This window comes from Cheilinus undulatus, linkage group 13, assembly GCF_018320785.1.
Source record: "Cheilinus undulatus linkage group 13, ASM1832078v1, whole genome shotgun sequence".
Taxonomy (NCBI): Eukaryota; Metazoa; Chordata; class Actinopteri; order Labriformes; family Labridae; genus Cheilinus; species Cheilinus undulatus.
Window position 1 is genome coordinate 1,876,721 of NC_054877.1, and position 22,823 is coordinate 1,899,543.

Here is a 22,823-nt window from a genome sequence, read left to right on the forward strand (position 1 = left end):
AAAAAATGGTCCAAAAGTGGCAAAAACATGGCAAAAAAAAAAGAGTGAAAGTGACTAAAATGGGCCAAAAAAAGGAAACATGGTATTAAAAGGCAAAAGGTAGCTTAATTGGACCAAAGGGGCAAAAAAATGGTGCAAAAGGGCAAAAATGGGATAAAAGTAGCAAAAGTAGGTGGCAAAAACAGGCAACAAAAAAAAGGAAAAAATTGGTATTTAATGGCAAAAGGTAGCTTAAATGGGTGAAAAGATTTTAGGGGAATAATATTTTAAATTAAGACATAAAAGAGCCACAAATAGTTACAAAAGAGCCACGTGACCCAGAGCCACAGGTTGAGTAACACTGATTTAAAGCATCCTAACAGAGATTTGAGACAGGAAACAGACTTTGTCTCTTCTCCGTCACAGATCCAGGCAGCTGCTCTGATCATGAGGTCAACATTCAGATTGTAACTTTTTTCTTTTAATCTGAGAGGTTCGCATTTCTCCTGAGTGGGCGTGGCTTCAGCTCATTCATACTTCATACTGAAATTTGACCTGGGGGTTCATAACACAGTGACCTATCAAACAACAAACCTAAATACAGATCTATTTTCACTTTACAGGGTCTTGAATCACTTGTAAACTCCTGTGTTTCAGTCAGACGGTTTCTGTGGATCCTGGTGTGTCTGTCCGTCTAGTACTCATAAGCAGAGTGTGGTGTCCTTTGTGATGTGGTTCTAGTACTTTGACTGCTTGAGCTAATGTCTATCTTCAGACAGGGAAGGTTTTTTGCTACAAGCCTCTCGAAGTGGCTCTGGAACTTTTTGCCCATAAAAGTATAAATGACAGGACTAAAGCAGCTGTACAGGTAGGCCATGTTTCGGGTCACATATAGAGCATAGTCCAGGCTGTCAGAACAGCCGTTCTCTGTTGGGTTTCTCATCTGAATAGCTCGAAGCAGGATGACGACATTGTAGGGTGTCCAGCAGGCGAAGAAGGTGAAGATGATGACAAAAATCAGCTTGATGGTTCGGCACTTCTCCTTCATGCGTGTGGACAGGATGCGGACAGCGATACTAATGTAGCAGAACATCACCATGAACAGAGGGAGGAGGAAGAACAGCAGGAACTGTTGATAATAACTGACCAGGCGCCAGCGCTCCATAGTGCTCTCAGGATATCCTGATTCCTCACACATTAGTCCATTATCAGGACTCTTCCATACGTTCTGCAGAACCAGCTCTTTCACACTTGCTACAATACTGATGCACCAAACTGTCACTGACGCACTGATGGCATAGCACTTCTTCCTGTTCTTGGTTGCTGCCACTGCATGCACCACCGCAAGGTATCGGTCAAACGTCATGAGTGTGATGAAGAGGATGGAGCTGTAGAAGCCGATGAAGTAGGCGCTGCTGACCATCTTACAAAGAACCGTACCAAAAATCCATTCAGACTGATGGTATATGGCCCAGAAGGGAAGACTGGAGGCAAAGAGAAGGTTGGAGAGGACCATATTCAGGAGGAAGATGTTTGTGACTGTGTTGAGTTTCTCATACTTGTAGATGATGACCAGGACAAGTCCGTTTCCAAGATAACTCAACAGGAAGTTGACATAGTAGAAAATAGGGATGAAACTTGCACCAAACCTGTTGACATCTTTTTTTGAGCAGAGCAGGACAGGATTGTTAACCACATAGTTAGCATCTGTCTCCGTGGAATCAGAGTTATTGAGAAGCCATAAAAAAAGGTCGTACTGGTATCCATCATCATTCATTGTTGGAATATGTCCTGTAACACAAAGATAACACATCTGAGTTAGTCTGCTGGCTGTTTAGAATTCATCAATATACACAACTAGTCCTGCTATTGTTAGCTGAAACAGATCAGCCTTCACATGAAGTAGCCAGTACTCTGTGTAATTAGCATTGGCCATCCCACATCTGCTACAATCTGACACAAGCATAGTGTAGTATGGTATAGTATAGTATAGAATAGTATAGTTTAGTGTAGTATAGTATATAGTATGGTGTAGTGTAGTGTAGTGTAGTATAGTCTCGTATAGTACACTATAGTATCGTATAGTATACTATAGTATGGTATAGTATAGTATCGTATATAGTATAGAATAGAAAAGTTTAGCACAATAAAGTACATAGAATAGTGTAGTATAGTATAGTATAGTATAGTAAAGTATAGAATAGTATAGTTGGGTATGGTATAGTATAGTATAGAGTGGTATAGTGTAGTGTAGTATAGTGTGATGCACTACATAGTATAGTATATAAAAGTGTAGTATAGGATAGTGTTGTATACTATAGTATAGTGTAGTATAGTGTAGTGTAATATAGTGTGATGTAGTATAGTATTGTACATAGTATAGTGTAGTATAGTAAGGTGTAGTATAGCATAGTGTGGTGTAGTTTAGTATAGTACATAGTATAGTAGAGTGTATTATAATATAGTGAAGTGTAGTATAGTGTAGTCCATAGTATGGTAAAGTGTAGTATAGTATAGTATAGTATAGTATAGTATAGTATAGTATAGTATAGTGTATTATCGTTTAGTGTAGTGTAGTATAGTAAAGTGTAGTATAGTACAGTACATAGTGTAGTGTCGTGCCGTACAGTATAGTGTAGTATAGTATAGTGTAGTGAAGTATAGTATAATCCATAGTATGGTATAGTGTAGTATAGTATATTATAGTATACTATAGTATAGTAGAGTATAGAGTTGTATAGTATAGTGTAGTGTAGTATAGTTTAGTGTAGTTTAGTATAGTGTAGTGTAATATAGTATAGTACATAGTATAGTATGGTATAGTGTAGTATAGTATAATATAGTGTACTATAGTCAAGTGTAGTATAGTATAGTATAATTTAGTATAGTATAGTATAGTGTAGTATAATATACTGTAGTATAGTATAGTATAGTCTTGTATAGTTTAAGTGTAGTATAGGATAGTGTAGTGTAGTGTGGTAAAGTATAGTATAGTACAGTGTAGTATAGTACAGTGAAGTGTAATATAGTATAGTGTAGTGTATTATAGTGTAGTGTAGTAGAGTACATAGTATAGTATAGTATAGTATAGTATAGTATAGTACATAGTATAGTATAGTGTTGTATAATAGAGTGTAGTATAATATAGTGTATTATAGTATAGTATAGTATAGTATAGTATAGTATAGTGTAGTATAGTATATTGTAGTGTAGTATAGTGTAGTATAGTATAGTGTAGTTTAGTACAGTCTAGTGTAGTATAGTATATTCCATAGTATAGTAAAGTGTAGTATAGAATAGTATAGTGTAGTATAGTATAGTGTTGTGTAGTTTAGTGTAGTGTAGTATAGTATAGTCCATAGTATGGTGAAGTGTAATTTAGTATAGTATAGGATAGTATAGTTTAGTATAGTATAGTATAGTATAGTATAGTATAGTATAGTATAGTTTAGTATAGTATAGTATAGTATAGTATTGTTCAGCATAGTGTAGTATAGTATAGTGTAGTATAGTAAAGTGTAGTATAGCAAAGTACATAGTGTAGTGTTGTACAGTATAGTGTAGTGTAGTATAGTGTAGTGAAGTATAGTAAAGTACATAGTATGGTAAAGTGTAGTATAGTATATTAAACTTAAGTGTAGTGTAGTATTGTGTAGTATAGTACAGTTTAGTGTAGTATTGTATAGTGCAGTATAGTATAGTGTAGTGTAGTATAGTAAAGTGTAGGGTAGTATAGTGTAGTATAGTATAGTCCATATTATGGGACAGTATAGTATAGTTTAGTGTGGGGTAGTATAGTGTAGTATAGTATAGACCATATCATGGGATAGTGTAGTATAGTATAGTTAAGTGTGGGGTAGTATAGTGTAGTATAGTATAGACCATATTATGGGATAGTGTAGTATAGTATAGTTAATTGTCGTATTGTATAGTGTAGTATAGTAAAGTGTAGTATAGCAAAGTACATAGTGCAGTGTTGTACAGTATAGTGTTGTGTTGTATAGTGTAGTGAAGTATAGTAAAGTACATAGTATGGTAAAGTGTAGTATAGTATATTAAACTTAAGTGTAGTGTAGTATTGTGTAGTATAGTATAGTTTAGTGTAGTATTGTATAGTGCAGTATAGTATAGTGTAGTGTAGTATAGTAAAGTGTAGGGTAGTATAGTGTAGTATAGTATAGTCCATATTATGGGACAGTATAGTATAGTTAAGTGTGGGGTAGTATAGTGTAGTATAGTATAGACCATATAATGGGATAGTGTAGTATAGTATAGTTAATTGTCGTATTGTATAGTGTAGTATAGTATAGTGTAGTGTAGTATAGTAAAGTGTAGGGTAGTATAGTGTAGTATAGTATAGTCCATAGTATGGTATAGTGTAGTATAGTATAGTATATTTTAGTACAGTATAGTATAGTATGGTATATTATAGTGTTGTATAGTATAGTGTAGTGTAGTATAGTTCAGTGTAGTATAGTATAGTATAGTGTATTATAGTATAGTGTAGTGTAGTATAATTTAGTACACAGTATAGTATAGTACATAGTATAGTATAGTGTAGTATAGTATAGTTTAGTTTAATATAGTATAGTACATAGTATAGTATAGTATAGTGTAGTATCGTATAATATGGTGTACTTTAGTAAAGTGTAGAATAGTATAGTGTAGTGTTATATAATTTATTACATTGTATAGTATACTATAGTTTAGTATAGTATAGTATCTTATAGTGTTCTATAGTAAAGTGTAGTGTAGAGTAGTATAGTATAGTGTAGTATAGTATAGTGTGGTATAATCTAGTATAGTGTAGTGTATTATAGTGTAGTGTAGTAAAGTGTAGTATAGTGTATAGTATATATAGTAGTATACTATAGTGTAGTATAGTATAGTATAGTATAGTATAGTCTAGTATAGTATAGTAGAGTGTAGTATAGTATATTGTTGTATAGTATAGTTTCGTATTGAATAGTATAGTACATAGTATAGTATAGTGTAGTATAATATAGTATAGTGTAGTATAGTATAGTACAGTGTAGTATAGTTTAGTGTAGTATAGTGTAGTGTAGTAATGTATAGTACAGTGTAGTATAGTACAGTGAAGTGTGGTATAGTGTAGTATAGTACAGTGTAGTATAGTATAGTGTAGTTTAGTACAGTCTAATGTAGTATAGTAAAGTCCATAGTATAGTAAAGTGTAGTATAGTATAGTGTGGTATAGTATCGTGTAGTGTAGTGTAGTATAGTATAATACAGAGTATAGTATATATAGTAGTGCACTATAGTATAGTATAGTATAGCATAGTGTAGTGTAGTATAGTATAGTGTAGTATAGTATAGTATAGTATAGTATAGTTTAGTAAAGTATAGTATAGTATCGTAGAGTGTAGTATAGTGTAGTATAGTACATAGTATAGTGTAGTATACTATGTACTATATATAGTATACTATAGTGAAGTACAGTATAGTGCATAGTGTAGTGTAGTGTAGTATAGTTTAGTGTAATGTATTATAGTACAGTGTAGTATAGTATAGTACATTGTATAGTATATATAGTAGTATACTATATTGTAGTATAGTATAGTAGAGTGTAGTATAGTATAGTGTTGTAAAGTGTAGTTTAGTGTAGTATAGTACAGTGTAGTAATGAAGTGTAGTATAGTGTTGTGTAGTGTAGTATAGTGTAGTTTAGTACAGTCTAGTGTAGTATAGTATAGTCCATAGTACAGCAAAGTGTAGAATAGTATAGTTTTAGTGTAGTATAGTATACTGTAGTTTTAGTGTAGTATAGTATAGTGTAGTACAGTATAGTGTAGTAAAGTATAGTATAGTATAGTGTGGTATAGGATAGTGAAGGGTAGTATTGTGAGAATAGTATAGTCCCCAGTATGTTATAGTGTAGTATAATATAGTATTTAGTATAGTAGAATGTTATATAGTGTAGTGTAATATAGTATAGTGTAGTGTAGTATATAGTATCGTATAGTGTAGTATCATATAGTATAGTATAGTACTGTATAGTACATAGTATCGTATAGTGTAGTATTGTATAGTGTAGTATAGTATAGTGTAGTGTAATATAGCATAGTTAGTGTTTTATAGTGTAGTGTAGTATAGTTTAGTACAAAGTATAGCATATAAAAGTAGTATACTGTAGAGTAGTATAGTATTGTTTAGATAGAATAGTATGGTAGAGTAGAGTGTAGTATAGTATAGTGTAATATAGTATAGTGTAGTGTAATATAGTATAGTTACAAAGTATAGTATAGTATAATATAGTGTACTATGATATAGTATAGTATAGTATAGCGTAGTGTAGTACAGTATAGTATAGTGTAGTGTAGTATAGTGTAGTATAGCATAGTGTAGTTTAGTATAGTACAGTGTAGTATAGTTTAGTGTAGTATAGTATAGTGTAGTAAAGTATAGCATCGTGAAGTATAGTTAAGTATAGTACAGTGTAGTATAGTACAGTGAAGCGTAGTTTAGTGTAGTATAGTATAGTGTAGTTTAGTACAGTCTAGTGTAGTATAGTAAAGTCCATAGTATAGTAAAGTGTAGTGTAGTATAGTATAGTAGAGTGTAGTATAGTATCGTGTAGTGTAGTGTAATATAGTATAATACAGAGTATAGTATAAATAGTAGTGCACTAAAGTTTAGTATAGTATAGCATAGTGTAGAGTAGTATAGTATTATATAGTGTAGTATATTATAGTATAGTATAGTAGAGTGTAGTGTAGCGTAGTATAGTACATAGTCTAGTGTAGTATAGTATATTATAGTGTAGTGTAGTATAGTATACTACATAGTATAGGATAGTGTAGTATAGTTAAGTGTAGTATTGTACAGTATAGTGTAGTATAGTATAGTATAATGAAGTACAGTAAAGTGCATAGTGTAGTGTAGTGTAGTATAGTTTAGTGTAATATAGTCTAGTATAGTTTAGTATCGTATAGTATAGTGTAGTATAGTATAGTGTAGTATAGTATAGTGTAGTATTGTATAGTATAGTGTAATATATTTTAGTGTAGTATCGTATAGTGTAGTATAGTATAGTGTAGTATAGTATAGTGTAGTGTAGTGTAGTATAGTAGAGTGTAGTATAGTTAAGTATAGTACATAGTATAGTATAGTGTAGTATAGTTAAGTGTAGTATTGTATAGTATAGTGTAATATAGTATAGTACAGTCTAGGATACTATAGTGTAGTATAGTATTGTACATAGAATAGTGTAGTGTAGTTTAGTGTAGTATAGTACATAGTATAGTATATTGTAGTATAGTGTAGTGTAGAATTGTATAGTAAAGTGTAATACAGTAGAGCAGTACTCTACTGTAGCATATATTCATCCATCTATACATTCATCCATCTATACATCCATCCATCAATAAATTCATCCATCTATACATCCGTCCATCTATACATTCATCCATCTATACATCCATATATACATACATTTATCCATCCATACATCCATCCATCAATACATTCAACTATCTATACATCCATCCATCTATACATCCATCCATCAATAAATTCATCCATCTATACATCCATCGATCTATACATCCATCCATCTAAACATCCATCCCTCTAGACATCCATCAATACATACATTCATCCATCTACACATTCGTCCATCTACACATATATCCATCTACACATTCATCCATCAATACATTCATCCGTCTAAACATTCATCCATCAATACATTCATCTATCATGCATCCATCCATCAATACATTCAACTATCTATACATCCATCCATCAATAAATTCATCCATCTATACATCAATCCATCTATACATCCATCCATCTACACATCCATCCATCTAAACATCCATCAATCTATACATTCATCCATCTACACATTCATCCATCTACACATCCATCCATCAATACATTCATCCATCAATACATTCATCCATCTACACATTCATCCATCAATACATTCATCCTTCTATACATTCATCCATCTATACATATATCCATCCATATATTCTTCCATCTACAAATTCATCCATCCATATGTTCATCCATCTACACATTTATCCATCCATACATTCATCCATCTATCCATCCATCCATCCATGCATCTATCCATACATTCATCCATCTATACATTCATCTATCCATACATCCATCCATCAATACATTCATTCATCTATACATCCATTCATACATCCATTCATCGATGTATACATCCATTCATACATCCATTCATCCATCTACACATCCATCCATCTATATATCCATCCATCTAAACATCCATAAATACATACATTCATCCATCTATACATTCATCCATCTACACATTCATCCATCTTTACATTCATCCATCTACACATTTATCCATCCATACATTCCTCCATCCATAAATTCATCCATCCATACATTCATCCATCTACACATTCATCCATCCATACATTCATCCATCTACACATTTATCCATCCATACATTCATTTAAAGGCAGCACCTGGTTTCACATAAAAGTCCATCAAGTCTGATATTAACCCTCTAATGCATGAATTTTTTTTTTTTTTTTTTTGAAAACAAAAAAAATTTCACCCTTCTTTTTAGTAGCTTATTGAGAGAGATCAAACAAAAAACTGCCCCCTCACCACCCACCCACCTACACACTCCGTGGTCCGTAGCCTCAGGGCAACAATGTGCAATAAGCGTACCAAAACACCATGGTTTATAATATATACAAAATAAAAGAAATAAGCACTTTATTTTAAAAAATCACATTATATTTTAACAAGCAGCTCATCAAAACAACTTTATAATCATATACTCTATAATCAAACATTGATCCCATTCCATTTACAATGTTATAGTGATATACTACTGTATACTAATATGATAGAAGCAGTATTGTGGTCATCTATTACAGTGTACTATGTACTATATATGATGTATAAACTGCATCATACACATGTTCAGCACTTTCCCCTATAAAGATGGACTTAGCTCTATCAGTGACGGACAGAATGGTTCCCCCCATGAAGACCCTGTTTTTAACCCTGCTCTACCCCTATATTACATCTTTTATGAGTAGGCAAATCCCAGTGTGAGGAAACAACTGTACTTTTCTGAATGTAAGTGCACATGGGGGAGTTAGTCTGCTCATGTCAGTAGAAGTAATTCTGTGTGTCTGAATAATGTGTTAGTTGATCATGTTTCAGCCCCAGTGTTTCTTTGCTACAGTATTTGGTGTAGAACCAAGGAAAGCTGTTGCTGTGGATGCAGTGCAGGTGCAGTGGTGGATGTAAACAGACTATCTCCTATAAAAGACAGACAAACGTCCTCACTAAACACTGACATCTACACATACACCATAGTTAACTCATTTACATCAAAGATGATATCTGACTGGCTAGTCTCCAATTCAAAATACTCATTATTATATTACTAATCAATAATGACAATGTCCTGAAAACTGTAACTGTGCCTCTTAGTCCTGGTCACTTGAACCCTTTTCCGCTGCTTCCCGCTTGATTTATTTCAACTCAGTTTACAACAAGCTGATCATTTGGCTCAGATGTAATGAAGAAGATAAGTTAAACATGAAGGGTGGGATGTGTCCAGGACCAGAGCTGAGAACCAATGCTTCAGCAAAATTACTCTAATAGTATCGGCCTAACTGCATAATGTTGCCCTGAGGCAACGAACCAAAAACTCATTTTTGGTAATGAAAATGTAACAAAATGCCAGGTAGAGGACCCACAAGCAGACTCAGGACACCAGGGAAAAGTCTCATTCCTTTTAATCAAACAAGTTCGGTACACAGGAGGTCAATAAGGAATGGCAAAAGTACAAAAATACGGCAGGCTAGAACTCGGAAACGGAGGAACATAAACTGGATCAAAACACTAGGATCAATCAGGAAAAAAGGCTCAAAAGTAATGCACGTGGGGAGTAGAACAACGGGATCTCGCACAGAGGGAAGGGAGTGAACGGAATAAATACACAGGGAGAGGGAAGACAATCAGACGGGGATCAGCAGGTGCAGCCACTCAGACAATCAACGCAGGTGAAACACATGAGGATGACACGGACACGGAGAAACAGGTAGGGATGGGCAGGAAGGAGTGATCTGAAAAAGAGACACAAGCTAAGTATACAAAATAAAACAGGAAATGACAAGACTGGAAAACATGAGGGGAAAAAAAACTTAACCGGGGGATGTGACATAAAAAATATCATAATATGTCTTTAAACAATAAAAGAAACTTCCTAACATATTAATGCACATGCACATATTTTTATTTATGAAGTTATTTCAATATAAAATAACTTCATAACTTCATAACAACTTCAAATAACAGTATTTAACTTGCTGATCTCTGGCACAGTGTCCTGTGCCGTTTTGGCTCCAAAAAGTGATGCTCCACCTCTCTATAAAATATGACAACTACTAACCCTTTTATTATTGCTAACAATTAGTTCTTGTGATATTATATTTAAAAGAGAACACCAAAAAACTATAGGGGGAAGTTCAATGACAACAAAACTGGTTTGTTGCTATGCAATAGAGGGTTAAGAAGGTTTTTTTCCGGCCAGCCCCTGCAGACTCAGCAGAAAGTTGTTGTTTGTGATCCCCATGTGTGAATTCAAAGGAATAAACTAAATAAACCTCTCAATTAAAAAATGCCATCTGGTTAACTGCAGACTTTGTCTGAACTCATTTTCACTACTAATATTAGCTTTATTACTACTAACTACTACCACTGCTAACTACTACTACTACTAATGTTAGTAATATTACTAACATTACATTAGATTTAACCCTAACCCTATCAATAGATGAAAATGAGACAGGAGATCAACATTTCAGCTTTTACTTCCAGGTATTCACATCTGGATCTGATAGCACCTGTGGTCTGAACCCACCTGTTCTTCATGTGAGCTAAAGTGGTGGAACATGTGACTGACAGGTGTTTCCTATCACATTTAATAGTGCTGAAGGTCTACACTCAGTTTCAGAGATGGAAGGAAGAGTGTCCACATACAGGAAGGAAACTTCGTCTGCAGTGATGGTTCTGTGTCTCTTCTTCCCTTTTCTGTTCTCTCCTGCAGAGAACACAAGTTTGCATCCTCTCTCCTAAACACACCCAGAAAAATCACTGGGTCCTTACCAATAGTCCTCTAGTTTAGGAAGGTTCCTAACAGAGGAAAATGACCCAGGCCATGATCAGGGATGTGCAGATTCTCCGAGACTCCTCCATCAGAGGTCCAACAAGCATAAATAAAACAAAGATCAGGCTCCTACCTGATCATAATTACACCATCTTCACTAACTGAAGGAATACTTCTCTAACTTTTGATTGATAGATATGAGAGCAGAGGAGGGTGAGCAGAGTAAAAAACATGAGATGAAATGATTTATTTTGTCTTTTTATTCACATAACTGAGCTGAGAAACCTGTCTGGGTACTCCGGCTTCCTCCCACCACCAAAAACATGCTTGTTAGGTTAAGTGGCGACTCTAAATTGGCTGTAGGTGTGAGTGGGAGCATGTCTGGTCATCTGTCTCCGTATGTCAGCTTTGTGATTGACTGGTGACCAGTCCAGGGTTTACCCCGCCCCTAGCCTAATGACAGGCTCCAGTCCCCCTGCGACCCCCAACGGGTTAAGCGGTATAGAAAATGGATGGATGGAAAGCCCACTGGCAGGCCAGCCTAGACCCCCTGCTCTTGAGTAGAATCCAGTCCTAAGAATACATGCAAGAGCTAACACCCAAGTATTTCGAGAAGCACCAAAGAGTTTTGAAATCACTGTCTACCCACTGACTCACAAGTCTGTAAGGGAACAGAAACTGCTGACAAAAGCAATAAAAAGTTCAAACCTTTGAAATGCAATAATCGTTCTCAGAAATGACTCCTCATCATTTTTTTCTACTAAACTTTGAGTACAATGTCACAAGAGGCCTTCTAAAGAAATACAAGGATAGCTTCACACACAGAACAAGTTCAGTGTCCTACATTTTCAGTGTGTTATTATTTGGTATAACAGCTAGCAAAGAGCACTTTCACATTGTTGGTTACTATTATCCAAAAGTTCTAACAATGTTACTGCATTAAACTTCATGGAGAGGTTTCAGAGTCTCTAAAGATGTTCTGAAGGTAAAGACAGAAGATTTTTTCTAGAATGTTCAGATGTTTGTGATGGCTGATGACAGGGAAATACATTCAGTCACAAAATACCAGAATACTATACATGCTAATAATAAGAGGCATACATTCACACATAAACTCAGTCATCCTTTCATGACGTGTCTGTTCAACTGCTAATTTAAGCAAATAAGGTTTCAGGGACTGTGAATGTGCCATGATTGTTCCTGCTGGACAGGCGGGTCGGAGTGTTTGAGAAACAGATGATCTACTGGGATCTTCACACAGCATCTCCCAGGTTCACAGAGAAAGAGAAAATGTCTGCTGAGTGTCAGCTTTATGGACTAAAACACTTTCCTGATGGCAGAGTGTGCAGGAGAATGGATGGACTGGTGTGGAGAAACTCAAATAACCACTCTTTCCATAGCCAAGGTATGCAGAAGAGCATCTCAGAGCGCTCTCACACCTGAATGTCTGGGTTGAACTGTGGCCGATTGTCTTGTCCATGTCTACATACCTAAACATACTGGTTGCTGCCATATTATGGTTGATTAGATATTTGCATGACTGAGCAGGTATACCTGATGATCACACATGCCTACATCACCACAGACTGAGACCAGACTCTCACATTAGTTTGAAATCTGCTAGTTTTTCATTGTCAAGTGGTTTTAAGATGCCAGAATGTAGAGATGTTCAGTCAGAGGAAAGGTTTACGTGATGAGGTGTTTCAGGATACTCTGTAAGGCTTAATAGAATGAGCTTAGTAGTGCATTGTGTGATCTGATGAAAACTGGTTTTAAACCACAGCTTTAGCACGCAAATGGACGAAACAATGCAAGGCCAGAATATGCCACACTTTCAATAAAGACTCTTTAAAGAACATAAAAGCTGGAATCTTACCCTGGCTGTCTCAGTCAAACTACAGGGACCAGCAGAGCGTTGTAGAAGGAAGGAGTGATTCTGGCAGTGACCTCAGTGGATAGGTTTGAATCACACAGGAACATCTGCTCAAAAACAGGAATAATTAGGGTAGGGATGGTCACATGACCTGGGCCAGTGGGCAGTCATTCATGCTAAAGCTAAACGACTCTGTCAAATCAGGACTGCTTCATTTGGTACTTACAAAAAAAAAGAATGAAAAATGTAGAGCAACCTGCTGTACACATAAAGTGATTTAAAGTTTAAAGCAGGGGTGTAGAACTCAATCACAGCAGGGGCCGGATTCTGGATTCAGGACTAACCCGAGGACCTAACAGGGCTTAAACAATACAAGAAGTCTTTAGTAGCGGTGGGCGATACTGTAAAATTGAATATTGATCTGGTACCAAGTAAATACAGCGCCATTAACACCGATATCCATTCCATACTGATACTCTTTACCTATAAGAGCAGAAGTATACATAATTCTGAAATTAATATGAATATGGCCAATAAAAACTCAAAAAACATCATTTATTCATTTATCAATCTTCATAAATTGAACTTTTTTTTCTAAGTCATGTTAAACTTTTAACTAATAATTCAAAGTAAAACATTTTAATGCAGGGTTTTTAACTTTTACAGTAATATGGGACTTGTTCTTATCTATTTAATAGACTCCACTGTACCTAATGGTTGGACTGTTTGTGGATAAATCTGTCTACTATTCATGCTGAATACTGAATCAACAAGCTCATTTTTGGAAAACCCAGTCAAATTACTGGGAAAAACTAGTAAATGTAATGAAGGGGGGCAGATCTAGATGAAATGAATTGCTCTTACATCAGAGTCAGACACAGGACGTGTTTCATTCCTGCTAATTTTGATGACTCATGGAGCTAACTGTGAATTTGGCTCAATGCAACATCCTTAGATGGGAAGTGAGCGGTGCAGATTAGACATGAGTCCAACACCACCTTCCACTAGTTTTTACCACTTCAGTATGAAAAGTTGTTCAAGACTGGAAATGCAGTTTGATAGAGAAAGAGGACTTTGATTTACTGTGTCTGTGTGGGTGCAGCTACCTGTTTGCTACATCTGATTGGTCACCACAGTCATGTGACACAGGAAGCAGTGCAGCAGGGGAGAATGTCCAGAAACAAACAGATGAGGCTATAGTTAGATGTTTTATTAAAGTACTTGTATTTTTAAAAAGCATTGGGTACTGAGGGAACAATAAACAGTAGAAGCCAAAAGGAGGTCTAAGCTGCCAACATGAAAACGACCAGTCGCTCGGCTTTCACAACACATGATGGTCAGGACGTGCACATAGCAGAGAGTGATCCCATATCTCCTAAACAGCTGAAGCACTGGACTCTAGAGCAGTGGCTCTCAACCTTTTCAGCCTGCAACCCCCAAAATAAAGGGGCCAGAGACCAGGACCCCCACCGTACCTGAAGGTGGTCGAACAGCCATGAACTTTCTAGAATAGTCATGTGGAGACAAGGCCGTCCATAAGGGGGATAAATGGGAAAGCTTTCTGGGGCCCAGCCAGACTGGGGGTCCATGGAGGTCAGCACAACCATGGTCCAGTGTGAAGTTGAGCTGTGAAAACCACATTTGACCTGAATAACAAACAAAGAAACAAATATCTTTATTTATTCATCTGTGTCTTCTTAAAAATGTAGATCCTTTTTGTCAAAAAAAGAATGAAAATGGTTTAAAAATGGCTAAAATGGGTTAATAATGGCAAAAAATGTTGGAAAAGGTGGTGAAGTTGGATTTTTAAAGTAGCAGAAATGGGTCAGAAGTGGCAAAAATTAGATAAAAATGGCAAAAAAAATGAGTTTAAGTGGCAAAAATGGGCATAAATAGCAGTAAAAGGGGGTTAAAATGTGTCTGAAATGGCTTTAAATTTAGAAAATTGGCAGAAATTGGTAAAATGGAATGAAAAATTGTTATGAACTGGCAAAAATGGGTTAACTGAGAAATAAAAAAAAGGTAGATTATTGGCAGAAATTGGTTAAACTACCAAAATTGGGTATATGAAATGGTGAAACGGGGTTAAAACGGGAAAAACTGGGGGTAAAAAGTAGTAAAATGAGGTTAATGTAGCAGTACTGAGTCAGCAGAGGCAACATTAGGCGTTAGTGGAAAGAAATGGTTTAAAAGTGGCAGAAACAGGCAGAAAAGAGGTGAAAAGAGTTTAAAACTGACAAAAATAGGTGTGACATGACAAATTTGTGTAAAAAAATTGGTGGAAAAGTATATTTTAACCAGAGTAACTGTACTTTTACTCTAGTACATTTTAACCAGAGTAACTGTACTTTTACTTTAACTCAGTACATTTTAACCAGAGTAACTGTACTTTTACTTCTACTCTAGTACATTTTAACCAGAGTAACTGTACTTTTACTTTAACTCAGTACATTTTAACCAGAGTAACTGTACTTTTACTTCTACTCTAGTACATTTTAACCAGAGTAACTGTGCTTTTACTTTTACTCCAGTACATTTTAACCAGAGTAACTGTACTTTTACTTCTACTCTAGTACATTTTAACCAGAGTAACTGTACTTTTACTTCTACTCCAGTACACTTTAACCAGAGTAACTGTACTTTTACTTCTACTCTAGTACATTTTAACCAGAGTAACAGTACTTTTACTTCTACTCCAGTACACTTTAACCAGAGTAACTGTACTTTTACTTTAACTCAGTACATTTTAACCAGAGTAACTGTGCTTTTACTCTAGTACATTTAAACCAGAGTAACTGTACTTTTACTCTAGTACATTTTAACCAGAGTAACTGTACTTTTACTTTAACTCAGTACATTTTAACCAGAGTAACTGTGCTTTTACTCTAGTACATTTAAACCAGAGTAACTGTACTTTTACTCTAGTACATTTTAACCAGAGTAACTGTACTTTTACTTCTACTCTAGTACATTTTAACCAGAGTAACTGTACTTTTACTCTAGTACATTTTAACCAGAGTAACTGTACTTTTACTTTAACTCAGTACATTTTAACCAGAGTAACTGTGCTTTTACTCTAGTACATTTTAACCAGAGTAAGTGTACTTTTACTCTAGTACATTTTAACCAGAGTAAGCATACTTTTACTCTAGTACATTTTAACCAGAGTAACTGTACTTTTACTCTAGTACATTTTAACCAGAGTAACTGTACTTTTACTTTAACTCAGTACATTTTAACCAGAGTAACTGTGCTTTTACTCTAGTACATTTAAACCAGAGTAACTGTACTTTTACTCTAGTACATTTTAACCAGAGTAACTGTACTTTTACTTCTACTCTAGTACATTTTAACCAGAGTAACTGTACTTTTACTCTAGTACATTTTAACCAGAGTAACTGTACTTTTACTTTAACTCAGTACATTTTAACCAGAGTAACTGTGCTTTTACTTTACTAGTACATTTTAACCAGAGTAACTGTGCTTTTACTTTACTCAGTACATTTTAACCAGAGTAACTGCTTTTACTTCTACTCTAGTACATTTTAACCAGAGAAACTGTACTTTTACTCTAGTACATTTTAACCAGAGTAACTGTACTTTTACTTCTACTCTAGTACATTTTAACCAGAGTAACTGTACTTTTACTCTAGTACATTTTAACCAGAGTAACTGTACTTTTACTTTAACTCAGTACATTTTAACCAGAGTAACTGTACTTTTACTTCTACTCTAGTACATTTTAACCAGAGTAACTGTGCTTTTACTTTTACTCCAGTACATTTTAACCAGAGTAACTGTGCTTTTACATTTACTCCAGTACATTTTAACCAGAGTAACTGCACTTTTACTTCTACTCTAGTACATTTTAACCAGAGAAACTGTACTTTTACTTCTACTCAAGTACATTTTAACCAGAGTAACTGTACTTATACTTTTACTCTAGTACATTTTAACCAGAGTAACTGTACTTTTACTTTAACTCAGTACATTTTAACCAGAGTAACTGTACTTTTACTTCTACTCTAGTACATTTTAACCAGAGTAACTGTGCTTTTACTTTTACTCCAGTACATTTTAACCAGAGTAACTGTACTTTTACTTCTACTCTAGTACATTTTAACCAGAGTAACTGTACTTTTACTTTAACTCAGTACATTTTAACCAGAGTAACTGTACTTTTACTTTAACTCAGTACATTTTAACCAGAGTAACTGTGCTTTTACTCTAGTACATTTTTAACAGAGTAACTGTACTTTTACTTTTACTCTAGTACATTTTAACCAGAGTAACTGTACTTTTACTCTAGTACATTTTAACCAGAGTAACTGTACTTTTACTTTAACTCAGTACATTTTAACCAGAGTAACTGTGCTTTTACTCTAGTACATTTAAACCAGAGTAACTGTACTTTTACTCTAGTACATTTTAACCAGAGTAACTGTACTTTTACTTCTACTCTAGTACATTTTAACCAGAGTAACTGTACTTTTACTCTAGTACATTTTAACCAGAGTAACTGTACTTTTACTTTAACTCAGTACATTTTAACCAGAGTAACTGTACTTTTACTTTAACTCAGTACATTTTAACCAGAGTAACTGTGCTTTTACTCTAGTACATTTTTAACAGAGTAACTGTACTTTTACTTTTACTCTAGTACATTTTAACCAGAGTAACTGTACTTTTACTCTAGTACATTTTAACCAGAGTAACTGTACTTTTACTTTAACTCAGTACATTTTAACCAGAGTAACTGTGCTTTTACTCTAGTACATTTAAACCAGAGTAACTGTACTTTTACTCTAGTACATTTTAACCAGAGTAACTGTACTTTTACTTCTACTCTAGTACATTTTAACCAGAGTAACTGTACTTTTACTCTAGTACATTTTAACCAGAGTAACTGTACTTTTACTTTAACTCAGTACATTTTAACCAGAGTAACTGTGCTTTTACTTTTACTCCAGTACATTTTAACCAGAGTAACTGTGCTTTTACTTTTACTCCAGTACATTTTAACCAGAGTAACTGCACTTTTACTTCTACTCTAGTACATTTTAACCAGAGAAACTGTACTTTTACTTCTACTCCAGTACACTTTAACCAGAGTAACTGTACTTGTACTTCTACTCTAGTACATTTTAACCAGAGTAACTGTACTTATACTTTTACTCTAGTACATTTTAACCAGAGTAACTGTACTTTTACTTTAACTCAGTACATTTCAACCAGAGTAACTGTACTTTTACTTCTACTCTAGTACATTTTAACCAGAGTAACTGTGCTTTTACTTCTACTCCAGTACATTTTAACCAGAGTAACTGTACTTATACTTTAACTCAGTACATTTTAACCAGAGTAACTGTACTTTTACTTCTACTCCAGTACACTTTAACCAGAGTAACTGTACTTTTACTTCTACTCTAGTACATTTTAACCAGAGTAACTGTACTTTTACTTCTACTCCAGTACACTTTAACCAGAGTAACTGTACTTTTACTTCTACTCTAGTACATTTTAACCAGAATAACTGTACTTATACTTTTACTCTAGTACATTCTAACCAGAGTAACTGTACTTTTACTTTAACTCAGTACATTTTAACCAGAGTAACTGTGCTTTTACTTTTACTCCAGTACATTTTAACCAGAGTAACTGTACTTTTACTTCTACTCTAGTACATTTTAACCAGAGTAACTGTACTTTTACTCTAGTACATTTTAACCAGAGTAACTGTTCTTTTACTTTTACTCTAGTACATTTTAACCAGAGTAACTGTACTTTACTCTAGTACATTTTAACCAGAGTAACTGTACTTTTACTTTAACTCAGTACATTTTAACCAGAGTAACTGTTCTTTTACTCTAGTACATTTTAACCAGAGTAACTGTACTTTTACTCTAGTACATTTTAACCAGAGTAACTGTACTTTTACTTCTACTCTAGTACATTTTAACCAGAGTAACTGTACTTTTACTCTAGTACATTTTAACCAGAGTAACTGTACTTTTACTTTAACTCAGTACATTTTAACCAGAGTAACTGTACTTTTACTTCTACTCTAGTACATTTTAACCAGAGTAACTGTACTTTTACTTTAACTCAGTACATTTTAACCAGAGTAACTGTACTTTTACTTCTACTCTAGTACATTTTAACCAGAGTAACTGTGCTTTTACTTTTACTCAGTACATTTTAACCAGAGTAACTGTACTTTTACTTCTACTCTAGTACATTTTAACCAGAGTAACTGTACTTTTACTTCTACTCAGTACACTTTAACCAGAGTAACTGTACTTTTACTTCTACTCTAGTACATTTTAACCAGAATAACTGTACTTATACTTTTACTCTAGTCCATTTTAACCAGAGTAACTGTACTTTTACTTTAACTCAGTACATTTTAACCAGAGTAACTGTACGTTTACTTCTACTCCAGTACATTTTAACCAGAGTAACTGTGCTTTTACTTTTACTCCAGTACATTTTAACCAGAGTAACTGTACTTTTACTTCTACTCCAGTACATTTTAACCAGAGTAACTGTACTTTTACTTTTACTCTAGTACATTTTAACCAGAGTAACTGCTCTAGTACATCTTAAACAGAGTAACTGTACTTTTACTTCTACTCTAGTACATTTTAACCAGAGTAACTGTACTTTTACTCTAGTACATTTTAACCAGAGTAACTGTACTTTTACTTTAACTCAGTACATTTTAACCAGAGTAACTGTACTTTTACTTTAACTCAGTACATTTTAACCAGAGTAACTGTGCTTTTACTCTAGTACATTTTTAACAGAGTAACTGTACTTTTACTTTTACTCTAGTACATTTTAACCAGAGTAACTGTACTTTTACTCTAGTACATTTTAACCAGAGTAACTGTACTTTTACTTTAACTCAGTACATTTTAACCAGAGTAACTGTGCTTTTACTCTAGTACATTTAAACCAGAGTAACTGTACTTTTACTCTAGTACATTTTAACCAGAGTAACTGTACTTTTACTTCTACTCTAGTACATTTTAACCAGAGTAACTGTACTTTTACTCTAGTACATTTTAACCAGAGTAACTGTACTTTTACTTTAACTCAGTACATTTTAACCAGAGTAACTGTGCTTTTACTTTTACTCTAGTACATTTTAACCAGAGTAACTGTGCTTTTACTTTTACTCCAGTACATTTTAACCAGAGTAACTGCACTTTTACTTCTACTCTAGTACATTTTAACCAGAGAAACTGTACTTTTACTTCTACTCCAGTACACTTTAACCAGAGTAACTGTACTTGTACTTCTACTCTAGTACATTTTAACCAGAGTAACTGTACTTATACTTTTACTCTAGTACATTTTAACCAGAGTAACTGTACTTTTACTTTAACTCAGTAATTTTAACCAGAGTAACTGTACTTTTACTTCTACTCTAGTACATTTTAACCAGAGTAACTGTGCTTTTACTTTTACTCCAGTACATTTTAACCAGAGTAACTGTACTTTTACTTTAACTCAGTACATTTTAACCAGAGTAACTGTACTTTTACTTCTACTCTAGTACATTTTAACCAGAGTAACTGTGCTTTTACTTTTACTCCAGTACATTTTAACCAGAGTAACTGTGCTTTTACATTTACTCCAGTACATTTTAACCAGAGTAACTGCACTTTTACTTCTACTCTAGTACATTTTAACCAGAGTAACTGTACTTATACTTTTACTCTAGTACATTTTAACCAGAGTAACTGTACTTTTACTTTAACTCAGTACATTTTAACCAGAGTAACTGTACTTTTACTTCTACTCTAGTACATTTTAACCAGAGTAACTGTGCTTTTACTTTTACTCCAGTACATTTTAACCAGAGTAACTGTACTTTTACTTTTACTCTAGTACATTTTAACCAGAGTAACTGTACTTTTACTTTTACTCTAGTACATTTTAACCAGAGTAACTGTACTTTTACTCTAGTACATTTTAACCAGAGTAACTGTACTTTTACTTTAACTCAGTACATTTTAACCAGAGTAACTGTGCTTTTACTCTAGTACATTTAAACCAGAGTAACTGTACTTTTACTCTAGTACATTTTAACCAGAGTAACTGTACTTTTACTTCTACTCTAGTACATTTTAACCAGAGTAACTGTACTTTTACTCTAGTACATTTTAACCAGAGTAACTGTACTTTTACTTTAACTCAGTACATTTTAACCAGAGTAACTGTACTTTTACTTCTACTCTAGTACATTTTAACCAGAGTAACTGTACTTTTACTTTAACTCAGTACATTTTAACCAGAGTAACTGTACTTTTACTTCTACTCTAGTACATTTTAACCAGAGTAACTGTGCTTTTACTTTTACTCCAGTACATTTTAACCAGAGTAACTGTACTTTTACTTCTACTCTAGTACATTTTAACCAGAGTAACTGTACTTTTACTTCTACTCCAGTACACTTTAACCAGAGTAACTGTACTTTTACTTCTACTCTAGTACATTTTAACCAGAATAACTGTACTTATACTTTTACTCTAGTCCATTTTAACCAGAGTAACTGTACTTTTACTTTAACTCAGTACATTTTAACCAGAGTAACTGTACGTTTACTTCTACTCCAGTACATTTTAACCAGAGTAACTGTGCTTTTACTTTTACTCCAGTACATTTTAACCAGAGTAACTGTACTTTTACTTCTACTCCAGTACATTTTAACCAGAGTAACTGTACTTTTACTTTTACTCTAGTACATTTTAACCAGAGTAACTGTACTTTTACTCTAGTACATTTTAACCAGAGTAACTGTACTTTTACTTTAACTCAGTACATTTTAACCAGAGTAACTGTACTTTTACTTTAACTCAGTACATTTTAACCAGAGTAACTGTGCTTTTACTCTAGTACATTTTTAACAGAGTAACTGTACTTTTACTTTTACTCTAGTACATTTTAACCAGAGTAACTGTACTTTTACTCTAGTACATTTTAACCAGAGTAACTGTACTTTTACTTTAACTCAGTACATTTTAACCAGAGTAACTGTGCTTTTACTCTAGTACATTTAAACCAGAGTAACTGTACTTTTACTCTAGTACATTTTAACCAGAGTAACTGTACTTTTACTTCTACTCTAGTACATTTTAACCAGAGTAACTGTACTTTTACTCTAGTACATTTTAACCAGAGTAACTGTACTTTTACTTTAACTCAGTACATTTTAACCAGAGTAACTGTACTTTTACTTCTACTCTAGTACATTTTAACCAGAGTAACTGTGCTTTTACTTTTACTCTAGTACATTTTAACCAGAGTAACTGTGCTTTTACTTTTACTCCAGTACATTTTAACCAGAGTAACTGTGCTTTTACTTTTACTCCAGTACATTTTAACCAGAGTAACTGTGCTTTTACTTTTACTCCAGTACATTTTAACCAGAGTAACTGTGCTTTTACTTTTACTCCAGTACATTTTAACCAGAGTAACTGTGCTTTTACTCTAGTACATTTTAACCAGAGTAACTGTACTTTTACTTTAACTCAGTACATTTTAACCAGAGTAACTGTGCTTTTACTCTAGTACATTTTAACCAGAGTAAGTGTACTTTTACTCTAGTACATTTTAACCAGAGTAAGCATACTTTTACTCTAGTACATTTTAACCAGAGTAACTGTACTTTTACTTCTACTCTAGTACATTTTAACCAGAGTAACTGTACTTCTACTCTAGTACATTTTAACCAGAGTAACTGTACTTTTACTTTTACTCCAGTACATTTTAACCAGAGTAACTGTACTTTTACTTGAGTAAAGTAGTCTCTGTTAGCATTCA

The 22,823-nt window shown here is 34.0% G+C and overlaps 1 protein-coding gene across 1 annotated transcript; it reads right to left on the reverse strand.

Annotated features, from left to right (window-relative positions):
• Positions 1 to 271: 271 nt before the first annotated feature.
• On the reverse strand, positions 272 to 13,073 carry LOC121520357 (C-C chemokine receptor type 4-like). Its single transcript, XM_041803758.1, has 2 exons — positions 12,996 to 13,073; positions 272 to 1,770 (listed from the first exon to the last, which is right to left on the reverse strand). Exon 2 carries the CDS (start codon positions 1,754 to 1,756, stop codon positions 674 to 676), a length of 1,083 nt encoding a protein of 360 aa, XP_041659692.1. The 5' UTR covers positions 1,757 to 1,770; positions 12,996 to 13,073; the 3' UTR covers positions 272 to 673.
• Positions 13,074 to 22,823: the final 9,750 nt, after the last annotated feature.